Below are 23,140 nucleotides of genomic sequence, written 5' to 3' on the forward strand. Positions count from 1 at the left end.
CCAGATACGTTTCAGGATTGCAATACTTCCATTCTACGTAATGAAAACTTCTGCTTAAGAAATCAGGGTCCTGTGTTCTCCTCTACTCTCACGCATGCATGAACTCACATCGGCTCATTCACAAAAAGGGAATCAACACCTGGCCAGGTCCTGTCCTGTTCCCTGACCTCGCATAAGGAAGGTCCCTCATCTGGTAAATCTTGATGATTTTGTGCTTCCTTCTTCTTTTTGGTTCAGGCCTAAGACAAGAAGCCAGTTGAATGGGTTTTAATCACCTTTCCCCTCAACCCTAGACTATGTTGTGTAAGTGAAATCTGACGGGAGTTTCATTGGTAAATGTAGTGAAAATGCTTGAGTCTCTGGCTACACAGGTGATGATTAGAATTTGTGTTGTCTGCTCAGACACGGACATTTACAGATGAAAGATATACATAGCACCTATATAGTTTATTTTTATTTTTGGACGGATCTTCATCCCTCTCCACCCACCCCCCCCCCCACCCCGTCCCCACCCCAAGGGTTGATTTTTATAAAAGGGACTATTTTAAGCCTCAGTCTGAGAGTATGTTAGGTAATAAAGAAAAATCAATTGGCTGCTAGTCACTGATTTCCAGGACCATCTTGAAGCACGATATTTGAAACGATATGAAATGGTTTGTGAATTGCTTTTTTTTTTTTCCACTCTGTCATGCCAATTTATCAAGAAAAGAAACAAACAAATGTCATGCAGGTTTTTTTTTTTTTTCAATCTTCCGTGAAAACGCATATATACCCGCCGTGAGGCTTCATAGCAGTTGTGCTTTGATTGTATCAATTTTTAAAATCTGTCAGAAAGGAAAGGTAACATTCAGCCTCGTCATCAGCACTGTTGGGAAACAAAATCAGGAAACTTCTAGCACTGGTTTGACATGAACGCCGTGACCCATAGACGCGTGGCCCTCTTCCGTATGGTATAGACACCGGCTTGCGCTAATAGATCCCACGGCCTCCCTGGAAGGGAAGGAAGAGCCCCGTTTTGGTACCACGGCAACCGATCGTACCCCATACATTAATTTTGGATCTTGGCCATTCTAGCAAGGTACGGACTCTTTTTCTAGGTTGAAGTATTTCTTACAGTCTCTCAAATTACAGTCCGAGCAAAGCGAGATCATTGCAACGACAGGAAACCTCTCTTTACTGGCGAAGGGCTTTGCTTCAGGACCACCATGTCAACTGCTATTTTTAGGATCAAACAGAAAACATGTAAAGAGCACTACTGTCGTCTAAGCAAGAAGTCCTCATGCCACTGTAGTTACTGGAGCAGCATCGATCAAAGGCATCATGGTGACCCCGAGCACTGATCTTCTCTCCGTCCCTCAGGTTTGCTGTCAGCCGTGTCTCAGAGAAAGCTGACTTCAGCAAGGCAGAAGCAGGTAAGAGAAATACATTAGAAGTCTATGTCCCAGCCCGAGTTGTCGTCAGGTGGTGGTTCATCACTGTCCTCAGGGAAACTGTCAAAATTGCTTGTGTCTGTGGGTGATGCAACCTACAAATGAGAGAGGGCGTGACCGAGAAGAGATTTCTTGATTTTTGTTTTGTTTTGTTTTTTTTTTAGTAAAATCCCAAACTAGATTTTTAAAAAGCATTCTTGATTCATTCCCCGATCAGTGACTGTTGTTTGAACGGCTACCAGGTGGCAGGCTTTGTGCTTTTTACTGGGGCTAAGGGCGGTGAATAAAAAAAGACACTGCTCTTGCCCTACCCTGGCAGGGAGTACCTTGTAGGACTAAAAACAAATCATCACAAAAATCTGTAGATGACTATAAGGTTTTGCTTAGTGTTAGGAAGAAAAAAGACTTGAGAGTATGAGTGATGATGGAAAGCCTCTTGGAAAAAGTACTATTTCAAAACTAAGAATTGATGAGTTCAAAAAAGAGGATGTAGCACGTGCAAAGGTCCCGAGGTGAGAGAGAGTGCTTCATGCTGTGAAGTGATCCAAAGGGGCCAATGTGGCTGCTGTGTAAGAGAGGATAGGACTGGAATGAGAAATAGGAGAAGCAGGCAGAATTCAGGCTGGGTAGAGCCCTGTAGACCATCTTAAGTCTTGTGTGTGTTTATTTCAAATAGAATAAAAGCCATTTCTGACCTCGGTCAGAACTCTTGCAAATTTCTCGGGCAAAGTCCAAACCGCAGAGCATCAATAAAAGCAGTAAAAAATCCATCCTTTAGTTTCCCTCATGTTCTATAATACTTAGAACCTCTTATATACTATATATACTATATATACCCATATATATATATGGGTATATCCATAAAAGGAAACCTCTGGTGGATGTAGGCAAGAATAATTCAGGCTTACTCTCTACTCTCGTTCTAAAAACAAAACTTGAAGAATGCAATTAGAATCTGCGACGTGAGCCACGGTAACGGGGTTTTTGTTTGCGAATAGGCATAAGCACTGACACAGAAATAAATCTCAGAAGTAGGGAAAATGCTTCTGAATCAAGAGCAGGCTTGAGTTAGTCCCAGGGGAAGGAAGCATACACCTGAAAGGCTCAGGACCACAAAGCGGTCTGTGTCTTTTCGTAAAGACGCAGCATTAAACAGAAACACGTAAAAATGCAATCAACTGAAATCTATTTCAAGTTAATACAGTCCAAACACTGAGTCACCCTCACTGGGCTGCTATTTCACAAAAACCCCGATATGTTCAGAAAAGACAGTTAAGGAACGAGAATCCTATTAGAGCCCGATAAAAGGATAAATAAATTAGAATGAATAGTTGAAACAGGTAATGATAGAATACACATACAATAACCATCTCCTAACTGGCCTGTTTTTAAGGTTGCATTTTAGATACTATTCTAATGTGGTACTTCTATAGATTATTTAATCTGATCACAGGATAAAACCTTGTCACACAAGTATTCGCTGGGAAGACTACTTACGCTTGGTATTATAGGAGGTGTCAAGGTGCCTTTTCTTAAGCCTTCCCAGTTAAAGCCCTCAAACCATCTAGGAAAGGGAGGAGAAAAAGGAGCTGGTTAAAGGCATTTTACTTTAGCTGAAACCCCGTTGCAACATATTTGATGTGGAAATATCCATACTGGATGCAAAGCAGAAAGGCGAACATTTTCAACGTGACATAAATGTATCCTGTGTCACTGAAAACTTTCACAGTTGTTTTATACAATGCATATTTTAAAAATCCAATTGTTGAAATATTTAACATCGGTTACAAATAACTCCTTTGTCCCCCTGGCAATTTCGTCACAATGTCTGTATGACCTTGTTCCTGTACTATCATTATAACTTAATAAGTGTCATGATATACTTAGCCCATGATCTACTTGGACATCTTATTTTAAGGCAATGGAATCAGGGCATGAAAGTCAGGACAGAAAATTATTTTTCCAGCTTTGCACTGATTCCTTGGGCAGCGTAATTAACCTTTTCGCATCACTATATTAGTCAGGTCTAACTCTGACTTAGTACTGTTTTTGTGTTCGTAGAAGAAAACGTTGAATATGCAATACTCGGGTCATAATAATTTCTAGTAAAATGTCATTTTCAGTTAAATGTTAAAAAAATGAAGGTATTTGTGTTCAGATTTTCTGTGAAAATGAGGAGCAGATAACACGAAGTTTTTTGTTTCTGTTTTGTCTTTAAAAGTTTTCAGCAGTAGCAAATGCATACACCAAATTCTTAGCAGGTGTTCTAGGTATTTATAGATACTTTGGTAAATAAGTTCTTTTTGCACAGATGTGAATTTCCTGTGGGTGTTACACCAACAGACTAATAAAAAACAACAATTGGGTCTTAGATTAGCACTCAGATATCCAATTAACTAGGTAAGGTTTAATATTTAAGATGCTGCCATCACTTAAAAACAACGCTGTAGTCAGTACTATGTTTTATCATCTAATTGGGAAGCGGGTGGAAAAATATATTCCAGTTTTAGTCTAGGAAAGGAGGCATGATATGGTGGAGGACTTGTGTTTTTGATATTCTGGTAGAGAATAGAATTCTAGAATCGACCTAGAATTCAATCGATCAATCTAGTTCACATTTCCTCTTGGTGCCAGAGAGGAGCAATGCTCCTTAGCTTGAGCTGGGAGAAACTGAATTCAGTGAATCGGTCACTTAGTATGGCACAGGGTCGCGTGTGGCTGTGCTGTCCCCAAAGGCTAACTGGTCTGAACGTCCCCCCAGTGTTCCCATGGGCTAACTGTGTCAGTCACACAGCCAGTAGCTTAAAAAGAACAGCCTGGGGAGGGGCTTTCTGGACCCTCCCACAGAAAGGTCAAGGGAAGAACACTTACTTGTGCTTTTGAATGTCTTTGACGCCATTTTTCAAATTCCCTAGTCTTTCCGATGGGTTATCCCTGGAAAGAAAACAACTGTAAGGGATCCAATCATGTTCCCATCATGATCCTTTCAAAAGTCACGTGGCCAAACGCTTACCTGCATAGTTTTTTAATTAAATTAGCAGCATTTTTGACAATCTTCTTTGGAAATTCTATCATGTCAATCCCCCTCAGTATGATGTTATAGGTTTTCATAGGGTCTGGGCCTGAGAATGGCGGGCTGCAAAGGTGAGAGGTGAAAAGAGAATCACTTGTATTTTCTAAATAAGAAATCCTAAACTGTTATAACTCCACCAGTCTTATTTGGGGACATGTATTAGTCGTGGTAACACAGAACGATGCTGGATTAATAGCAAAACCATGTGGAAACCTTTGTGAGTAAATCATGTAGCAAAACCATATACGGGGGGTGCCTGGATGGCTCAGTCGGTTAAGTGTCCCGCTTTGGCTCAGGCCATGATCTTGCAGCTTTAACCCTCCCGCGTTGGGCTCTGTGCTGACAGCTCGGAGCCTGGAGCCTGCTTCGGATTCTGTGTCTCCCTCTCTGTCTGCCCCTCCTCCACTCGCTCGTACACTCTCTTCCTCAAAAATAAATAAACATTAAAAATACAAACAGCCACCCCCCGCCAAACCATATATAGGTCAAGTTTATCTGCCATTCCTCTCATGTCTTGTTAGTCTTGCTGTCCTTGGCCATTCAAGATGTGGCTTCCACTTTCTAGCCCTTTTCCTGCACCTGTCAGCTCACTGATTACACTCAACATGAAGTCCAAAATCACTAGACGGCTACAAGGATGCCAGTAATAGGACTCCATCTCCTGCTAACACCACCCTCACTCGCTGGGATCAGGACGCCATGTCTGCTCTCTGAAATACCAAAGCATCTTCGCACCTCAGAATGCGGTTTGTTTCGCCTGGAAGGTTCTTCCCATATTTACCTGGCTAAAGGGTTATGCCGCTTTCCCAAAAAAGGTCTATTCCGATCAACCTACGGGATGGAACTGATCCCGTCACCTCTGTCAACCAACATAATGCGACAATTTAGTCTACTACTTGAATTTAAACTTGATTGTATTTTTTTTAAGTAATCTCTACACCCACTGTGGGGCTCAAACTCACAACCCAGAAATCAAGAGTCGTATGCTCCACAGACTGAGCCAGCCAGGCACCCCTTGAGTTTAAACTTAAAAGAGTCACCTGCCATGATCTCTTCCACATCCTTTAGCTTTTTCACAACATCTAGCCGTCCATTTCCCCCTGGCATTACCTATTCTTGCTTCCTCTGTTGGAGAGTAATTGACCACACAAGCAAATGTTTACTTCTGGGCTGTTTGGCTCCCATGGTCTGTGTGTCTACTTTTGTGCTTTGTTCTTCTTTCTTAGGATTGCTTCTGCTATTCAGGGTCTTTGGTGGTTTCATACGGATTTTAGTATTATTTGTCCTAGTTCTGTGAATAATGCTATTGGAATTTTGATAGGGATCGCACTGCATCTGTAGAGTGATTTGGGTAGTATGGACATTTTAACAATACGAATTCTTACAATCCAGGAGCACAGACCATGTTTCCATTTGCTCCCAATTTCTTTCATCAAAATTTAATAGTTTTTGGAGAACAGGTCTTTCACCTCCTTGGTTAAATTTATCTTTGGTAACTTTATTTTTTGGTGCAATGTAAATAGAATTGCTTTCTTAATTTCTCCTTCTGCTTTGTTATTAATGAACAGAAAGACAACAGATTGCTGTGTATTAATTTTTTGTCTTCCAACGTTACTGAATTCACTTATTATTTCTAACGGTTTTTTGATGGCATATTTAGGGTTTTCTACGTGTAGTACTGTGCCATCTGCAAAGTGACAGTTTAAATTCTTCCTTACCACGTTGGATGCCTTTTATTTTCCTTTCTTGTCTGACTGCTTCAGCTATGACTTCCAGTACTATGTTGAATAACAGTGGTGATAGTGGAAATTCTTGTATTGTTTCTGGATCTCTCAGTTTCTCACCATTGAGTACGATGTTAGTTGGGGTTTTTTTCATATACGGACTCTAATATGTTAAGGTATGTTCTTTCTAAACCCGCTTTGTTGAGGGTATTATATACAGATGCTGAATTCTGTCAAAACCTTTTTATGCATCTGTTAAGATGATCATATGGGCTTTACCCTTTTTCTTGTCAATGTGGTCTATGATGTTGATTGATTTGAGAATACTGAACCACCCTTGTATCCCCAGAATAAATCCCACCTAATCGTGGTGAGTGATCCTTTTAATGTATTATTGAATGTGGTTTGCTAATATTTTGTTGAGAATTTTTAAATCCAGGTTCTTCAAGTATATTGACCTGCAGTTCTCTTTTTTGGTAGTGTCTTTGGTTTTGGTATCAGTGTAATACTGGTCTTATAAAATGAAGGTTTCTTTTTTTTTTAGTAAGAGTTTGGGGAGACTAGCTATCAGTTCTTCCTTAAATATTGGGTAGAATTCACCTGTGAAGCCCTCTTTTCCTCAGCTTTTGTTTATTGGGGTGTTTTTGATTCCTAGTTATAGGTTTGTTTTAAAACAATTTTGTTACTAGTTATAGGTTTGTTCAGATTTGCTATTTCTTCCTGATTTTGTTTTGAACGATTGTGTATTTCTAGAAATTTATCCATTTCTTTTAGATTGTCCACTTTGGTGGCACGTAATTTGTATAGTATTCCTTCTCTAATAACTTTTGCATTTTGGTACTGTTGGTTGTTACTTTCCTTTCACTTCTGATATTAATTATTTGGATTCTCTCTTTTTTTTTCCTTCATGAGTCTTGCTATATAGGTTTCTCAACATTGTTTCTCTTTTAAGAAAACAATACTCACTTTCATTGATCCTTTGTATTCTTTTTTTTTTTTTTTTTGGTCTCTCGTTTATTTCCTCTCTGATTTTTATTATTTCCTCTCTTCTAATTTTGTCTTTGTCTGTTATCGTTCTAACTTCTTTACTGCTGAGATAAGCCTCCGCTACTACAAATTTCCTTCTTAGAACTGCTTTTGCTGCTTCCCAAAGATTTTGGATGGTTTTGTTTACATTGTCTCCGTGTTTGTTGTTGCTGCTGGTATCTGTGTATTTTTAAATATTCCCTCTTTGATTTGTTCGTTGAGAAATTGGTCGTTTGGTAGCACGTTGTTTAGCCTCTTTATGTTTTGGCTTTTTTTCTTTTTTGTAACTGATTTGTAGTTTCATACCATTGTGGTTGGAAAACATGCTTGATATGATTTCAATCTTAAACGTATTGAGACTTGTAGCCTAAATTGTGCTCTATCCTGGGGACTGTTTCACGTGCTTTTCATTCTGAAAAGAATGTGTATTCTGCTACTGTTGGATGGAATGGGCCATATCTGTCTGTTATGCCCATCTAGTCTAATGTGTCTTTCAAAGACACTGTTTCCTTACTGACTTTCTGCCTGGATGACAGGTCCATTGACACAGTGGGGTGTTAATGTCCCCTGCTATGTTGTCTTACTGTCAATTTTCCCTTTATGTTCAGACTTGCTTAATGTACTTAGGTGCTCCCATGTTGGTGGATTGGTATTTACAACTTAAATCCTCTTGTTGGATTGATCCCTTTATCTCTATGTAACACTCTTCTTTGTCTTTGTCACAGTCTTTTTTGGTCTATTTTGTCAGACATAAGTATTCTTACTGAAGCTTCTTTTGTCTTGTTTTTTTGGCTTCCTTTTGCATGCAATATTTTCTCCCCCCACTTTCAGTCTGCATGTGTCTTTAAAGTTTGCCTCTTGTAAGCAGCATACAGTTGTGTCTTTATTTTATGTGTATCTTTTATACATTTTAGTTTGTGGTTGCCATGAGGTTCACATGTAACAACATCCTAAGTATATAGTAGTCTATATTAAGTTGATGGTCACTTAAGTTAAACACATTCTGAAAGAACTTGATTTTTACCCTCCCCCACCACTTTGTGTATATACTGTCATATTTTACAGCTTTTTCTTTTATGAGTTGCCTTAATATTAATAATATATAAAATATATATTATCTATAAAATAAAAATAGATTGTATTTATATAATTATATATTATAATTATATAAATTAATATACATTTATATATAGAAAATATTTTATATTTATATTTGTATAATATAAAATTATAATAAATATTAATGCCTTAATAATAAAAATCACGTAGTTGATTTTACTACTTTTTCTTTTAACCTTCATACTAGCCTTAGAAGTCATTGCTCTAGTCCCTTTACTGTATGTTTACTTTTATTAATGAAGTTTTTTTCCACTATTTTCTTCTGATTATTAAAGAATTCCCCTTAACCATTTTTTTTTTTGATCTTCTGGTAAACTCTTTATTGCTCCTTCAAATCTGAACGATAAACTTGCTTGGTGGTGTATAATCCTTGACATTTATAAATATGTGCCATGGGTTCATCTTGTTTGGAATTCTTAGGGCTTCCTGAAACTGGATGTCTACTTCCTTTCCTAGGGTAGGGAAGTTTTGAGTTATTATTTCTTCAAACATGTTGTCTGCTCTTTTCTGTCTCTGGGACCCAGATAATGGGAATTATTGTTTGATGTTGTCCAAGAGATTCCTTAACTTCAATTTTTTTTAACCACCCCCCCTTTTTTTTTTTGCTGTTCAGCTGGGGTGCTTTCCATTTGCTCTGTCTTCTAGATCACTGAGCCGTTCTTCTCATCCACCATTTACTCCCTTTAGTGTATTTTACATTTCAGTTACTGTATTCTTCAACTCTGGTTCTTTTCTTGGTGTTTTCTATTTGTTAAAGTTCTCACAGAGTTCACCCATGCTTATCTCCATTTACCTTTTTTGAAGTTTTGTGTTCTTTCATATGGACCATATTCCCCTCTCTCCTCATTTCGATTGACTTTGTTTCGACGAATTACAGAACAGCTGCTTCTCCTAAACTCGAGGGAATGACCTTCCGTATGGTCATCCCTGTGTAGACCGTGTTTGCCTGTTGACTTTGGCTGGCTCTACAGAGCTGTAGCTGTCATGGGCTCTGGATCCTGGGCCGCCCTGTTGGGGCGGTTCTGGGGCTGTGCTAAGGCCCCAGTGGCAGGACAGCTGAAGTGGGTAGAAGCCAGGGGTCATGGGACCCTCCACGCAGAGGCCCCCCTGGCAGGACAGCTAGAGTCGAGGTGGGCATGGGCCAGGGGTCCCAGGGCACTTGACACTGAGTTGTCTTGGCAAGTCATGGAGAGCCAAAGTAGGGCACGTCTAGAGTATTCTGTGCCTGTCTTACCTTGGTGAGATGGCTGGAGTCATAATGAGCACTGACCAAGGGTATCCACACTGGTGGGACATCTGGGGTCAGGGGGCTAGGGCTCCCTGTGGTGGAAAGTCAGCTATGGTGCCTGGGCTCTGCTCCCCTCTGTACTATCAAGGTGGAGGGGAAACGTAAGTAGAGGTACCTGCCAGCTTCTGAGGACTACAGGGAGTCCCCACCACTTGGCAGGGTTCTAGGGCTGGTTCTGTTATTTCAAGTTGCCCTTTTAAGCCATGACTTAAGGTTCTGTGCCCGGGGCAGATGCACCCGCTCACCGTTTCTCTGTACGTTACTCCCCAACTCCAGCTCGTGGTGTTAAGGGTGGGGGTCCCCTCTGTTCCTGTTTCCCCAACTCTCTCTGTATCCCTTGTCACCTATGTGGCCTCTCTCTCTCTTGTGCTAAAGCCAGTCAGGCAGCCCTCAGGTTCCCAGTAAGTTTTTCTACACACAACTTCTCCATGTCTTTGCCCCCTGTTGCCCTTCTAGTGAAGCCATGGGATGTCCTTTCCTTGCTCTGTATGTCTGAGACCTCTACCCAGACTTCTTCTGAACTCTGGTTTATAATGACCCTACTGCTCATTGTCCCCCATGCACGGCACGGTGGGGTGTTTGTTTCTCTTTTTGTTGGGGATCTTTTTTTCCTTGCTGATGGCTATAAGAGCATTACACAGAAGACCTGCAAACTATTCCCGTTTCATTTAGGTATAATACTTGTCAACATGTCCTCTTATCTCTATAAATAGTTGACCCTAGATATTTTTATACCACTATTACCTCCCTTGCTTCATTGCTGGCTAAGCAGCTAGGCTCAAAGATCTCACAGAAAGACACTAGGTTTTTCCACATTCTCACATATGTACAAGGAATTCGTAATGATGAGAGCAAAGGTTGACGTTGAGTTCCCTGCCCTCATTCAACCCATTTTAGAGTTTGTTTTACGAATCCCTGGGCACTTGCATAATTACTTGAAGCGCTGGACCAAGATATGGTGAAATGTGCTTTAAGATGGTCTAATCAGAGTGACAAAGGCAGGAGCATGCAGCTGTTGGCTGATCTATTTTTATCAGCAATTCTCTGCCAATGTCCATACCTGCCAGTCAGAAGTTCATACATTAGGATTCCCAGTGACCAGTAGTCGGCTGAAATGTCATGGCCTTTGTTCAGGATGATCTCTGGAGCCACGTACTCTGGAGTCCCACAAAAAGTCCATGTTTTCTTTCCAAATCCTATTTTCTTTGCAAAGCCAAAATCAACCTTACAAAGAGAGGAAAAACAAGTTATTTCAAGGCACTAACTTATTTTCAAGCTGAAAAGCAGTAAGGTACTTAGCTGAAGTGCACGGAATAATAATAAAAACAGATGCATATCACTACAGTCCTATATTCCCAAAGGAGTCATCTGTGTTTCAAACAAAGCCTCCCTGAGCAAAGTCGGTGTAATAGGAAAAGTTAAAACCTGAGTATAGGCTGAAACTCACATCATTAGAAATACAGGTAAACCTTTCTGTCCAGAAGTAGCTTCCATTTCTTCCTCCTTTCCTGACCATGGAGGTCGGGCCATAACCCCTTTACTTAAAATTTTTAGAAGTCTAGGTGGACCCACTTGACACATTTTCCAGAATATGCATGATTTCTGCTGGATTTAGGAAGCCGACAATTCATTTAGCAATGCGAAGCCACTGGACTGCTCAAGGAACCTAGTGACAAAATGTATCCCTGCCCCGAGTACACATAAACAGAGATACAATGCAAATGTGTCCTTCGTTTTTCTAGAAATGTTTCTGGACAGAGGAGCATCGAATGCAGAAAACCTTTTTTTCTAAAACGATTTGGTTGAGAACACAAATAATGAACAGCCATTGATTTGATTTCCTTGAAAACCATATGCCCCAAAGTTTAAAAAATAGCCAGGCAATGACAGATTCAACATCCACAAAAATTGTACATTTTATAACAGAACTTCCCTCCTACAGTAAATCTTTAGAGCGCTTGACAGATTTTATTATTGTGATCATTACTATTACTATAATTCAAATGGCCTAAATAACATTGCCGAGCAAGCGATTTTTTTTCCTGTTAAGATTGTACTTAAATCTAAAATGTTAAAAGGATTCATGGTTTTCTACGATGTAAGTAGTCATTCCCTGTGAATGGCAGAAAGTGGACAAGAGAAAGGTCTACAAAGCTCTTCTAGAGGTCTATGAACACATGTCCACAGGTCCGAGTCCATTTAAACACATCCTGCCAAGACAGTATTAAGACCTAGCCAATGTAATTTCTTACAACTTTTGCATCACTTGAAAGAAGAGGTGAAAGCAATAATGCAAAGATATGCTCTTAAGAAAAGTTATAGCATTTACAAAGGAAAAGGGAGGTTTTAATGTTAGGAAATGAACACAGCTTTATGAACAGAGGTTTTAAACCCTGGGGCAGAAACCGTGCGTAAAGGGCACTGACCAGTTTGGTGTAGCCTCGGTGATCCAGGATGAGATTTTCTGGCTTGAGGTCCCTGTAAATGATTCCTTTGGAATGCAGATAGGCGAAGGCTTCCACCACACACGCGGTGTAGAATCTGGTCGTAGAATCTTCAAACGAACCTCTGAGACACAGAAAATAAAAGTGTACAAGATGTTCGTTTCTCTGATAGGGTTTTACTTATTTTGTCCTCATTTCATTATATTCCTGTGCCAAACTTTGACCCTGAAGACCAATGTCCTCTGGCCAAATGCCATGTGATGGGTGCTGCCTTGGGTTTTCAAAAGCCCTTGAAGACTACATCCAGGAATGCTTTGCCCTGACAAATGAGATAGTTAACTCTACCCTCCTGTAAGCACCTAGGCGGAGCTGAGCGTCATACCTCCTTCGATAAGCTTCCCAGCACCCCCCTATCCTCTAACAAGACACAGCAGTGGACAGGGAGGAGACGAATCCTGTTTTAGAGCTGTCTACCAAGGGTTGGGTTTGGTAAAGCAGAAGTTTATGGGTTCAGTCGTACTTATTTTTAGAGGGCTTGGTTTTGAATCTTCCTAAATAATACACGGTTCATAAGAGCATGAATAAAAAGGTTAATGCTTCCAGAGAGCCACTTTGGAAATGAGCTGTGATGCTGTGTCGCAGTCATATATCACAAGCTAAATAGTCTGCTTTCCAAAATTTTGCCAGCAAGAGAAATAACACCTATGTCCCACACTACTGCCTTCTTACTAGAAAAGATGGGGCAAAGAGATAATTAGAAGGAAAAAGGTACTCAGAAGGGAATTTAGATTAGTAAACTTGATTCTCACGTTTGGCAAAGAACGCTCACACTCTCTGTCCTCACTCTCTTTATTTAATGAAATAACAATAAAGGGAAGAAAAAAAAACATTGGTATCTAAGGTTAGCTCCTTGGTTCCATAGCAGAAACTTTATACTTTAGCTGTTTTTTTTTCTTCCAAGAAATTCTTTAATTAAAAAAAAAATTATATTTGAGAAAGAAAGAGGAAGCAGGGGAGGGGCAGAGAGATAGAGATAGAATCTGAATCAGACTTCAGGCCTCTGACCTGTCAGCACAGAGCCCGACGTGGGGCTCAAACCCATGAGCCATGAGAAGACGACCTGAGCCAAAGTCGCACGCTTAACCGACTGAGCCACCCAGGGGCCCCTAGAATCTTAAATATAATTACAAAGATGCTAGTGTCTCTCTTTAACAAAGTCGGAATTGTGAATTTATAAGGTCAAGAAAAAGTTTCCTTGAGAAGTGCATCTATATTGGGAAATAACAGGTTGTATGTTGCAGTTGTCTTTGGACTGGGAACTACCTTTGCAGAGCAAACACTATGTAATTCTGCATCTTGACGAGGGGGTTGGGGTAGTGCCTGGCAGGTCGTTTTTCTTTGCCCTGAAATAAGTATGCTTGTCCGTCAAGAGCAACAGATTTCTTTCACTGGAGAGGTTGTTTGTAGTAAGTAGTAAGCATCGTGTGCAGATACAACTGTGTGCTTGCTAATTAACGGTACTGAGTGCCATATATGACCCCAGTCCTTCCTCACTGGACAGCTTTGCAAAGCCATGGCTGAGCCAAAACAAGACAGTACAGGGAATAGAGCTTTGTCATATTTCACATTGCATGCGTTGTTTTAATACGAAAATTGATTACTTCCTCGTATTGGGACTGTCTAGCTGTGATTCAGGTGGGCTGTTTTGAAAGCCTACAAATTCTTGGTTGCTGTTGGAAGAAGAGATTATTTCTGTAGTTGTGATTCTGAGCAATGTATCTGTTTTCCTTGATATTCACTCGTCAATGGAACCAAATGGACAAATACACCGTAAATGTTGTAAGGAAAGTGAACACTTACATGAGAGATGAACTGCTCACGAAATCTCGGCCGAAAGGTATTCATGTTCATATTCTGAATAAGTCGGCCATTAGCAGGAAGATGAAAAAAAAATCCTAATACAGATTCCCATTCATCAGAGAGAGCTATAAGTTAGGAATGTGGACTCTGAAGCAAGAATCCTGGGCTCGAATTTTGGTTTCACTTGCTTACTTTTGAGCAACTAACTCTATCTCCCTCGGTCTCCATGTTCTCTTGAGCAAAATGGGGCTTGTAATAGAAACTACTCGTTGAGTTGTGGAAAGGATACAAATAACTGAGGCGTATATTTAGAGTTAGTGCCTGACACACAACTGGGTACCTGATAAATATTAGCCATTCTAACTGAGAACTGAAACAGTCTTCTTTAGCTGCTGTGTCTTAATCTAGGAAAGCTGAATGATACAGACAGGTCGGAAGTCTTCTGGAGATGGGAAGGAGGGGTCCGTAATACCTAATTAACACTGTTACGTAAGTATTTGCTGCCTCTCACTGCCAAGGCTAACTGCCATGAGTCAGCTCTGAAGAGTCTTATGTTAATCTCTGTTCTTTTCATTTTGTCTAGGCTTCTCACAAATGCACGGGCAAAAATGACTCTCTTACTGCCTGCCAATTTTCATCGTAAAGTGAACTGACCACCCACCTACACCTTTGGGTCTTGAGTTCTCGACAGCTCTGTTTATTCGTGTCAAGGTTTCTCTGATTCGGAGCCATTTTGGAACTTGGAGGGCTCTGCAAAGCTGGTTTCCATTCCTTTAAAACTCTATTTTGAGTCTCCCTCAATATATAAGCATATTTGTAACTGGTTTTCAAAATTAAATGAAAACATGATCTTAAATCTGTTTCCATGTTAGCTGATAACTCAACATAATGTATGCATACAAAGTATTTACCGGAAACACAGCTTCATCGCTAAACGTTTGATGTGGGTAATTTGTGGATTCTGAAATACACTGTTGGAAAGCAGTCACAAAGCATAGCATCAGGGTGACTCAAAATGAAAAATTGCCATTAGAATTGAAAATGACAACACAAATTTGATCTAAAACAAAAATGAAAGCTTGTTTTCTCAACAGAAAGTTGCTTGAAGAAATAAATCACTGCCCTAAATAGCTCTTCAAAATAATAAATTATGCCTTGACATGCGTGTCATTTCAATTAAAACAAGCATGGAAAAGGCCCGTATACTTTCTCTAGGAATGGGCTGTTTTATTCTAGCTAGATGGCAGTAGATAACAATCTGATTGAGAGCATCAGAGGGTTATGTATACTTATGGATAGACTCAACTTTAATCCGTGTTTAATCCACTTGTCATAAACCAGGTCCTGAAATGACCACATGCAACCAAGACAAAGCATCTCTCATCGGAGGTAAGTTCCCTTTTTCCCTTAACTAGTAACACGAATCATGAGCGAGTGTAACTATTGTATTAGTTTCAGGCGTACAACGTAATGATTAATTCTTTACGTTATTCAGTGCTCACCATGGTTAAGTGTTGTAACCACTGGTCGCCAAACAGCATCGTATTATGGACTGTGTTCCAAGTGCTGTACTTTTCATCTCTGTGATTGATTCCTTTTATAACTGGAAGTTTGTATTTCTTAATGCCCTTTGTCTAGTTTACCCATCTCTCCGCTAACCTCCCCTCTGGAAATCCCCATTTTCTTCTCTATATTTTGAATAATCTGTTTTGTTGTTTTGTTTGCAAGATTCCACATTTCAGTGAAATCATATAGGATTTGTCTTTCTCTCTCTGGCTTATTTCACTCTCTAGCTCCATCCACGTGGTGGCAAATAGCAAGGTCTCATTCTTTTTCTATGGCTGAGTAACATTCCATTGGACATATGTACAGCACATCTTCTTTATCCATTCATCTACCGATGAACACTTGGGCTGCTTCCATAATTTGGCTTTGTAAATAATGCTGCAATAAACACAGGAGTCAAAGTATCCTTTCACATTAGGGTTTTTGCATTTTGGGGGGTAAATATCCAGGGACTGGAACACTGGATCATATGGTAGTTATGTTTTTAATTTTTTGAGGAACTCTCATACTCTTTCAACACTGGCTGCATCAGTGTTCATTCCCACCAACAGTGCATGAGGGTTCCTTTTTCACCACATCCTCTCCCAACACTTGCTATTTCTCGTCTTTTTTAATTTCAGGCATTCTGACAGGTGTGAGGTGGTACCTCCTGGTGGTTTTGATTTTCACTTCCCTGATGATGGGTGATGTTGAGAGTCTTTTCATGTATCTGTTGGCCACTGTATGTCTTCTTTGGAAAAATGAATATTCAGGTCCTCTGCTCATTTTAAAAATTTGATTGTTTTTTTGTGTTGGGTTATAGGAGTTCTTCATGTATTTTGGGATATTAACCCTTTATTGAATATATCATTTGCAAATATCTTCTCCCATTCAGTAGGTTGCTTTTCATTTTGTTTATGGCTACCTTTGCTGCGCAGAAGCTTTTTATTTTGATGTAGTCCCAATAGTTTATTTTTGCTTTTGTTTCCCTTGTCTCTGGAGATGTATCTAGAAAAATGTCACTAAAGCCAATGTCAGATTACTGCCCATGTTTTCTTTTGGGAGTTTTATGGTTTCAGGTCTCACATTTAGGTTTTCAATCTATTTTGGAAAGTTGGTATAGTTTCATTCTTTTGCATGTAGCTGTCCAGTTTTCCCAAAACCACTTTTCGAAGAGATTGTCTTTTCCCTGCTGTATATTCTTGCTTTTAATTAACCATGTAAGTGTCAGTTTATTTCTGGGCCCTCTATTCTGTTTTTATGCCAGTACCATACTGTTTTGATGCCTACCACTTTGTAGTATATCTTGAAATCTGGAATTGTGATGCCTCCAGCTCTGTTCTTCTTAGGGTTGCTATGGCTATTTGGGGTCTTTTTGTGGTTCCATACAAATTTTAGGATTATTAGAGTTCTGTGAAAAATGCTATTGGTATTTTAATAGAGATTGCAATGAATCTATAGCCTGCTTTGGGTAGTATGGACATTTTAACAACACTCTTCCAATCCACAAACTTGAACTGTCTTTTTATTTGTTTGTATCATCTTAAGTTTTTTCCTAGGTATTTTATTCTTTTTGGTGTGGTTACAAATGGGACTGATTCCTTGATTTCTCTCTTAGTTTTTTATTAGGTGTAGAAATGCAACAGATTTTGGTATATTAATTTTGTTTCCTGAAATATTACGGAATTCGTTTATCAGCTCTAGTAGTTTCTTTTGGTGGATTCTTTAGCGTTTTCTCTATATGGTATCATGTCATCTGCAACTAGTGAAAGTTTTACTTTTTCTTAACCAATCCTGTATGGCTTGTATTCCTTTTTGTTGTCTGGATATCTGAGACTAGGACTTCCAGTACTGTGTGAATAAAAGTGGTGAGAGTGGACATCTTTGTCTTGTTCTTGATCTTCAAGGAAAAGCTCTTAGTTTTTTTCCCATTGAGTATGGTGTTACCTGTGGGTTTTTCATATATGACCTTTATTATGTTGAGGTATGTTTCCTCTAGACTCACTCCAGAAGTTTTTATCATGAATGGATATTGTATTTTGTGAAATGCTTTTCTGCATCTATTGAGATGATTGTTTTCCATCCTTTCTCTTGTTAATGTGATGTATCACGTTGATGATTTGCCAGTATTGAACCACACTTGCATCCCTTGCCTAGATCCCACTTAATCGTGGTAAATCATTTTTTAAGGTATTGTTGAATGCAGTTTGCTAATATTTTGTTGAGGGTTTTTGCATCTATGTTCATCAGAGATATCGGCCTATCGTTGTTTTCTGTCGTATCTTTGGTTTTAATACTGGTCTTAAAATCAGGGTAATGTTGGTCTTGTAGAATGAGTTTGGATGTTTTCCTTCCTCTCCTATTTTTGGAATAGTTGGAGAAGAATAGGTACTAACTCTTCGTTGAATGTTTGATAGAATTCACCTGTGAAGCCATCCTTTCTTGGAATTCAGATTATTGGAAGGTTTTTTGATTAGTGATTCAACTTCATTGCTAGCAACTGGTCTGTTCAAATTTTCTATCTCTTCCTCATTGAGCTTAGGAAGATTATATAATTCTAAGCATTTATTCTATGCCATCCAAATTGTTGGCTTATAATTTTTCATAATATTTTCTTACAATCCTTTGCATTTTATGGCATTGGTTGTTATTTCTCCTCTATTTCTAATTTTGTGCCCTCTTTTTCTCTTGATCAGTGTAGCTAAAGGTTTTTCAGTTTTATCTTTTCAAAGAAAGAGCCCCTGGTTTCATGAATCTGTTCTATTTTTTTAGTTTCTATTTATTTCTGCCCTAATCTTTATTATTTCCTTCCTTCTATTGGGTTTGGGCTTTGTTTGTTCTTCTTCAGCTCCTTAGCTGTAAGTTTAGATTGTTTGATATTATTTTATTTCTCAAGGTACACCTGTATTGCTATAAACTTCCCTCTTAAAAGTACACTTGCTGTCTCCCAAAGATTTTGGACTACTGCGTTTTCATTTTCATGTCTCCATGTATTTTATGATGTTTCTCTTGGTTTCTTGGTTGAACAATACGTTGTTTATTAGCATACTGTTTAGCCTCCATATATTTCTGTTCTTTCCAGATTTTTTCTTGCAATTGACTTTCAGTTTCATATCACTGTGGTCATAAATTATGCTTGATATTTCAATCTCTGAATTTATTGAGACCTGTTTTGTGGCCTAATGTGATTTATCCCACACAATGTTCCATGTGCATTTGAAAAGAATGTGTGTACTGTTTATGAGTGGAATGTTCTGTATGAATCTGCTAGGTCTGTCTGGTCTAATAGGTCATTCAAAGCCATGGTTTCCTTGTTGATTTTCTTTCTGGATGATTTCTCCATCGATATAAGCAGGGTGTTAATGTCCCCTACAATTATTATATTGCTGTCAATTTCTCCCTGTATGTCTGTTAAAAATTATTTTTTGTATTTAGGTGCTTTTATGTTGGGTGCACAGATATTTATAATTGTCATATACTCTTGTTGGGTTGATCATTATCAATTTATCACCCCTTTATCTTGAGGAGGGGCCCTTCTTTGTCTCTTGCCACAGTCTGTGTTTTAAAGTCTATTTTTTTCTGCTATGAATATTGGTGGCCTGGCTTTTTTTTCCACTTTGATTTGCCTGGTAAATGGTTTTCCATCCCTTCACTTTCAGCTTGTATGTGTCTTTTAGTCAGGTGAGTCTCATGTAGGCAGCATATAGATGGGTCTTGTTTTTTAATCCATTCCATCATCCTGTGTCATTTGATTGGGAAATTTAGTCCATTTACATTTAAAGTAATTATTGATAGGTATATACTTATTTCTATCTGTTGTTTTTCTGGTTGTTTTTGTAGTTCTTCTCTGTTCCTTTTTTCTTCTCTTGCCATCTTACCTTGTCCTTGAGGGCTTTCATTAGTGTTATGCTTGGATTCCTCTGTCTCTGTTTTTTTGTGTACCTATTAAAGGTTTTTGATTTGTGGTTACCACTAGGTTCATATATAACATCTTAAGTGTATAGCAGGCTATATTAAGTTAATGGTCTCAAGTTTGAACACATTTTAAAAGCACTAAGTTTTTATTCCCCTTTCCATGTTTTATGTACATGAGGTCATATTTTCCATCTTTTTATTTTGTGTGTATCCCTTGACTGGTTTTTAAAAAATTTTTTTAAAATGTTTATTTATTTTTGAGACAGAGGCAGAGAGAGGGGGAGACACAGAAACTGAAGCAGGCTTCAGGCTCTGAGCTGTCAGCACAGAGCCTGATGTGGGACTCGAACTCATGATCCACGAGATCATGACCTGAGCTGAAGTCAGATGCTCAACTGACTGAGCCACCGAGACACCCCACTGACTTGTTTTTGTAGATATAATTGACTTCACTATTTGTTTTAACGTCCATACTGGCTTTATAAGTGATTGATCTACTACCTTTACTATATGTTTGTTTTTACCTGTGAAATTATCCTTTCATAATTTTTCTTACTTTTAGCTATTGCCTTTACTTTCCACTTCAAGAAATTGTAAAAGACACTTTAAAGTTTCTTACAAGAACGGTTTAGTGGTAATGAACTCCTTTATCTTTTGTTTGGGAAACTCTTTACCTCTCCTTCTGTTCTGAATAATAGCCTTCATGGGCAGAATATTCTTGGCTTCGGGTTTGTTTCTTTTCATCCCTTTGAATATATCATGCTACTTCCTCTGGCCTACAAAGTTTCTGCTATAAAATCTGCTAAGAGTCTTATGGGGTTTCCCTTGTATGTAACTGTTTTCTTTTCTCCTGCTGCTTTAAAAACTCTTTATCACTACTGTTTGCCATTTTAATTATTATGTGTCTTAATTATTATGTGGACCTCCTTGGGTTAATCTTGTCGTGGGGTTTCTTTATTTTCTGGATCTGGGTATCTGTTTCCTTCCCCAGACAAGGACAGTTTCAGCTATTATTTCATCAAATAAATTTTGTGCCCCTTTTCTCTGCTCCTTAGGAGATCCTTATAATGCGAATGTGATTACACTCGATGGTGTTGCTGACTTCTCTTAACGTATTCTCATTTTGTATTATTCTTTTTTCTTTTTGCTGTTCAGCTGGTTGCCTTCTGTTACTCTCTCCTCCAGGTCCCTGATCTGTTCCTCTGCCTCCTCTAATCTGTTTATTTTCTCTAGTGTATTTTTCATTGCAGCCATTGAGTTCTTCCTTTTTATATTTTCTTCCTCTTTGTTGAGGTTTCCATGGAGTCCTCCAGTCCTTCCCAAGTCCAATGAGTATCTTTAGGACCATTACTCTGTATTTTCTATCATGTTGCTTATCTCTGTTTCATTTGCGACATACTTCTCTGTTTCCTCATTTTGTCTGATTCTCCATGTTTGTTTCTATGTGTCAGGTCAGCGATGCTTCCTGGTCATGACACTAGTGGCCTTGTGTAGAAGGGTTCCCATGGTACCCTGGAGCACAATGCCCCCCTGGTCACCTGGAGCAGCTGCCTCAGGGGTGGCTCCCGTGTGGGCTGTGTGCACCCTACTGTTGTGGCTGAACCGTATCTGCCTTCAGTCCAGTCATCTGCAATGATGTGTTGTGCCCTCTGTGCTTACACGGGGCAAGGTTCAGTCCCTGTGTTCAGCGGCATGTGACTGCCACAGGCTTGTAGGTGGGCAGGGTCAGTAGTCAGGCAAACTGTTCCCACTTAGTCATTCTCCCACAGCTGTGGGTGCACCACAGGGCAGGGTTTTTCCCCTGTGCTGGCGGCTCAAAGGCTGGGCCATTGGAACTGTGGTGTGCTGGTGTGTGTGATTATCTTTTCTCTCCCAGGACAGGAGTCGCTCCGGATGGATGCCGGCTGAGGTGAGCAGGTCGAATGGGATGGGTCTGTAAGGGAATGTGGGACTGGGGCCTTGCAGTGCTGGCAAGATCGGTGCAGGGCTTAGCACTGGCTCCCACAAGTGTCTGGCTCGCCAGGCTGGAAAGGGACGAGAACCAGGGGCTGCCAGCACATTTTTCCGGGGAGAAGTCTCCTGAAGATCCCTTCTTCTCCAGTGCACACTCTGTACATAAATGTCCTTCCCTACACTTTGCAAATCGCTCTTTCTGTGCTGTCTCGGCAGCTTATTTATTATGCTCGTTCTTTAAGGGTGGGGACTCCATTTTCTGTTGCCCTCAGGCTCTTCTGGAATTAAAGTACCTGGACCTAAGCCCAGCTGATTTTAAACACTTGGCCAAGTTAAGCCCCACTGTTTTTCAACGCCGAATGGTACCTATGGATCATCATTTTCCCAGTGGGGTCTCTTCCTGCCTCTCCACGCTTGGGGCATCCTTCCCCATCACAGGCGATTTGGTTCCCAACTGTGTCTCTGTGCTTCCAGCCCTTTCCAATGTGGGTTCCACTCCATGATTATTGGGGAAGGCTTCTTCCAACCGTCCTCAGGTGGTTTTCGGAGTTAGCTGTACAAATGCAGCTGTTATCTTGGTGTGTTCCTGTGACGAGTTGAGTTCAGGATTCCCCTGATTCTGCTATCTTCCTGACCCCTGGAAATGCTTTTGATTTCCACTCTCTGTTTTGTCATCTCAGATGGAATTTAAATAATTACCCTCCACAATATAGTTAGAATCAAAGAGATTGGCCATTTAAGTTACTCTCGGGCTTACAAAACACATCTGCGAAGACACATGACTAGAAGGGAAATGTGCATGATTTGAAAATTCTAGTGTCTGAAAGAATTAAGATATTGGGTAGGAACTATTTACATGTATTTCAAAATTAACACTCGAAATGTTAAATTTCATTATATTATTATATATTAAATACCAATATTAATACATAATATAACATCTATATAAATACTAATGTGATACTAACCACTTACATTTTTAAGAAGGTAGTACAGATTGCTAATTCTTTATATTTACCTTCTTTATAACACTTACTGTGTATCAACATATTCCAAAGAATGAAACAGAATTTGTGGAAAACAGAAAGTCACAAACTAGAAGATAAAGCATGATAGCTAATAGAGAATAAAACCAGAGAAATAACTGGAAAAATTAAGATTTCTGTGCCAAGTAAAATGATGAAAGATAAATATTTAATAGTCAACCAGTCCTGTTATATATATGGTATCATTTTATTTTTTATGGGATTATTTTCCTTCTTAGGTTTTTGAAAACAGATGAAACACTGCTCTGGGTTCCTTTACTATGCTGATGAAAAAAAAAAAGGCAGGAAGTGGTCATGTCACTTACTAGGTGAGAGTAGGGGGAGGTCTGTTGCTGTTAGAGGCTTCCTATACCAAATCCCTGAGGCTTAGAGGTATCACCTTGTTAGTAAAGAATAGTCACACAAGCCTTTCTTAACTCAAATACTTTCCTTTTGGCTTTCAGAATCCTTCTCCCTGCTGCTGTTTTCCTGGGACAGAAAATGAAAACTGAATGAATTGAACAATAGGATTTGTTTTGACTACGGATATTTTCATGTACGCTGTGACTAATAGCCTAATTATTTTCCTTTTTTCTCGTGTCATTTTTTGTTGTCGTTCTTTCTAACAATTAACCTTTAGGACTTTCAGCCTCAATTTAAACAAATAGTGAGAAAGGTAGTCAGTGGCAATATTAATTGGAGCTGAATCACTGGTAGACAAACAATAATGATTCTGAA

General features: G+C 39.4%; 1 protein-coding gene and 1 long non-coding RNA gene across 9 annotated transcripts in view; one reads left to right on the forward strand and one right to left on the reverse strand.

Moving 5' to 3' along the window:
* Positions 1–1,147: 1,147 nt before the first annotated feature.
* PRKG1 (protein kinase cGMP-dependent 1) overlaps positions 1,148–23,140 on the reverse strand; it is a 1,254,852-nt gene continuing 1,232,859 nt past the window's right edge. For all 8 annotated transcript variants that reach the window (XM_023240288.2, XM_023240287.2, XM_023240289.2 and 5 more), the window contains 6 exons: positions 12,087–12,228; positions 10,721–10,884; positions 4,444–4,566; positions 4,302–4,364; positions 2,928–2,994; positions 1,148–1,525 (listed from right to left, as the gene is read on the reverse strand). In XM_023240288.2, the coding sequence (XP_023096056.1) occupies positions 1,427–1,525; positions 2,928–2,994; positions 4,302–4,364; positions 4,444–4,566; positions 10,721–10,884; positions 12,087–12,228 (658 nt within the window). In that variant the 3' untranslated portion in view covers positions 1,148–1,426. The remainder of the gene's footprint in view (positions 1,526–2,927; positions 2,995–4,301; positions 4,365–4,443; positions 4,567–10,720; positions 10,885–12,086; positions 12,229–23,140) is intronic.
* LOC111556918 lies at positions 13,569–23,001 on the forward strand. Its single transcript, XR_006587476.1, has 3 exons — positions 13,569–15,353; positions 21,301–21,333; positions 22,867–23,001. It is a non-coding gene; the product is annotated as an uncharacterized LOC111556918 (long non-coding RNA).

This window comes from Felis catus, chromosome D2 (genome assembly GCF_018350175.1).
Source record: "Felis catus isolate Fca126 chromosome D2, F.catus_Fca126_mat1.0, whole genome shotgun sequence".
NCBI lineage: Eukaryota > Metazoa > Chordata > Mammalia > Carnivora > Felidae > Felis > Felis catus.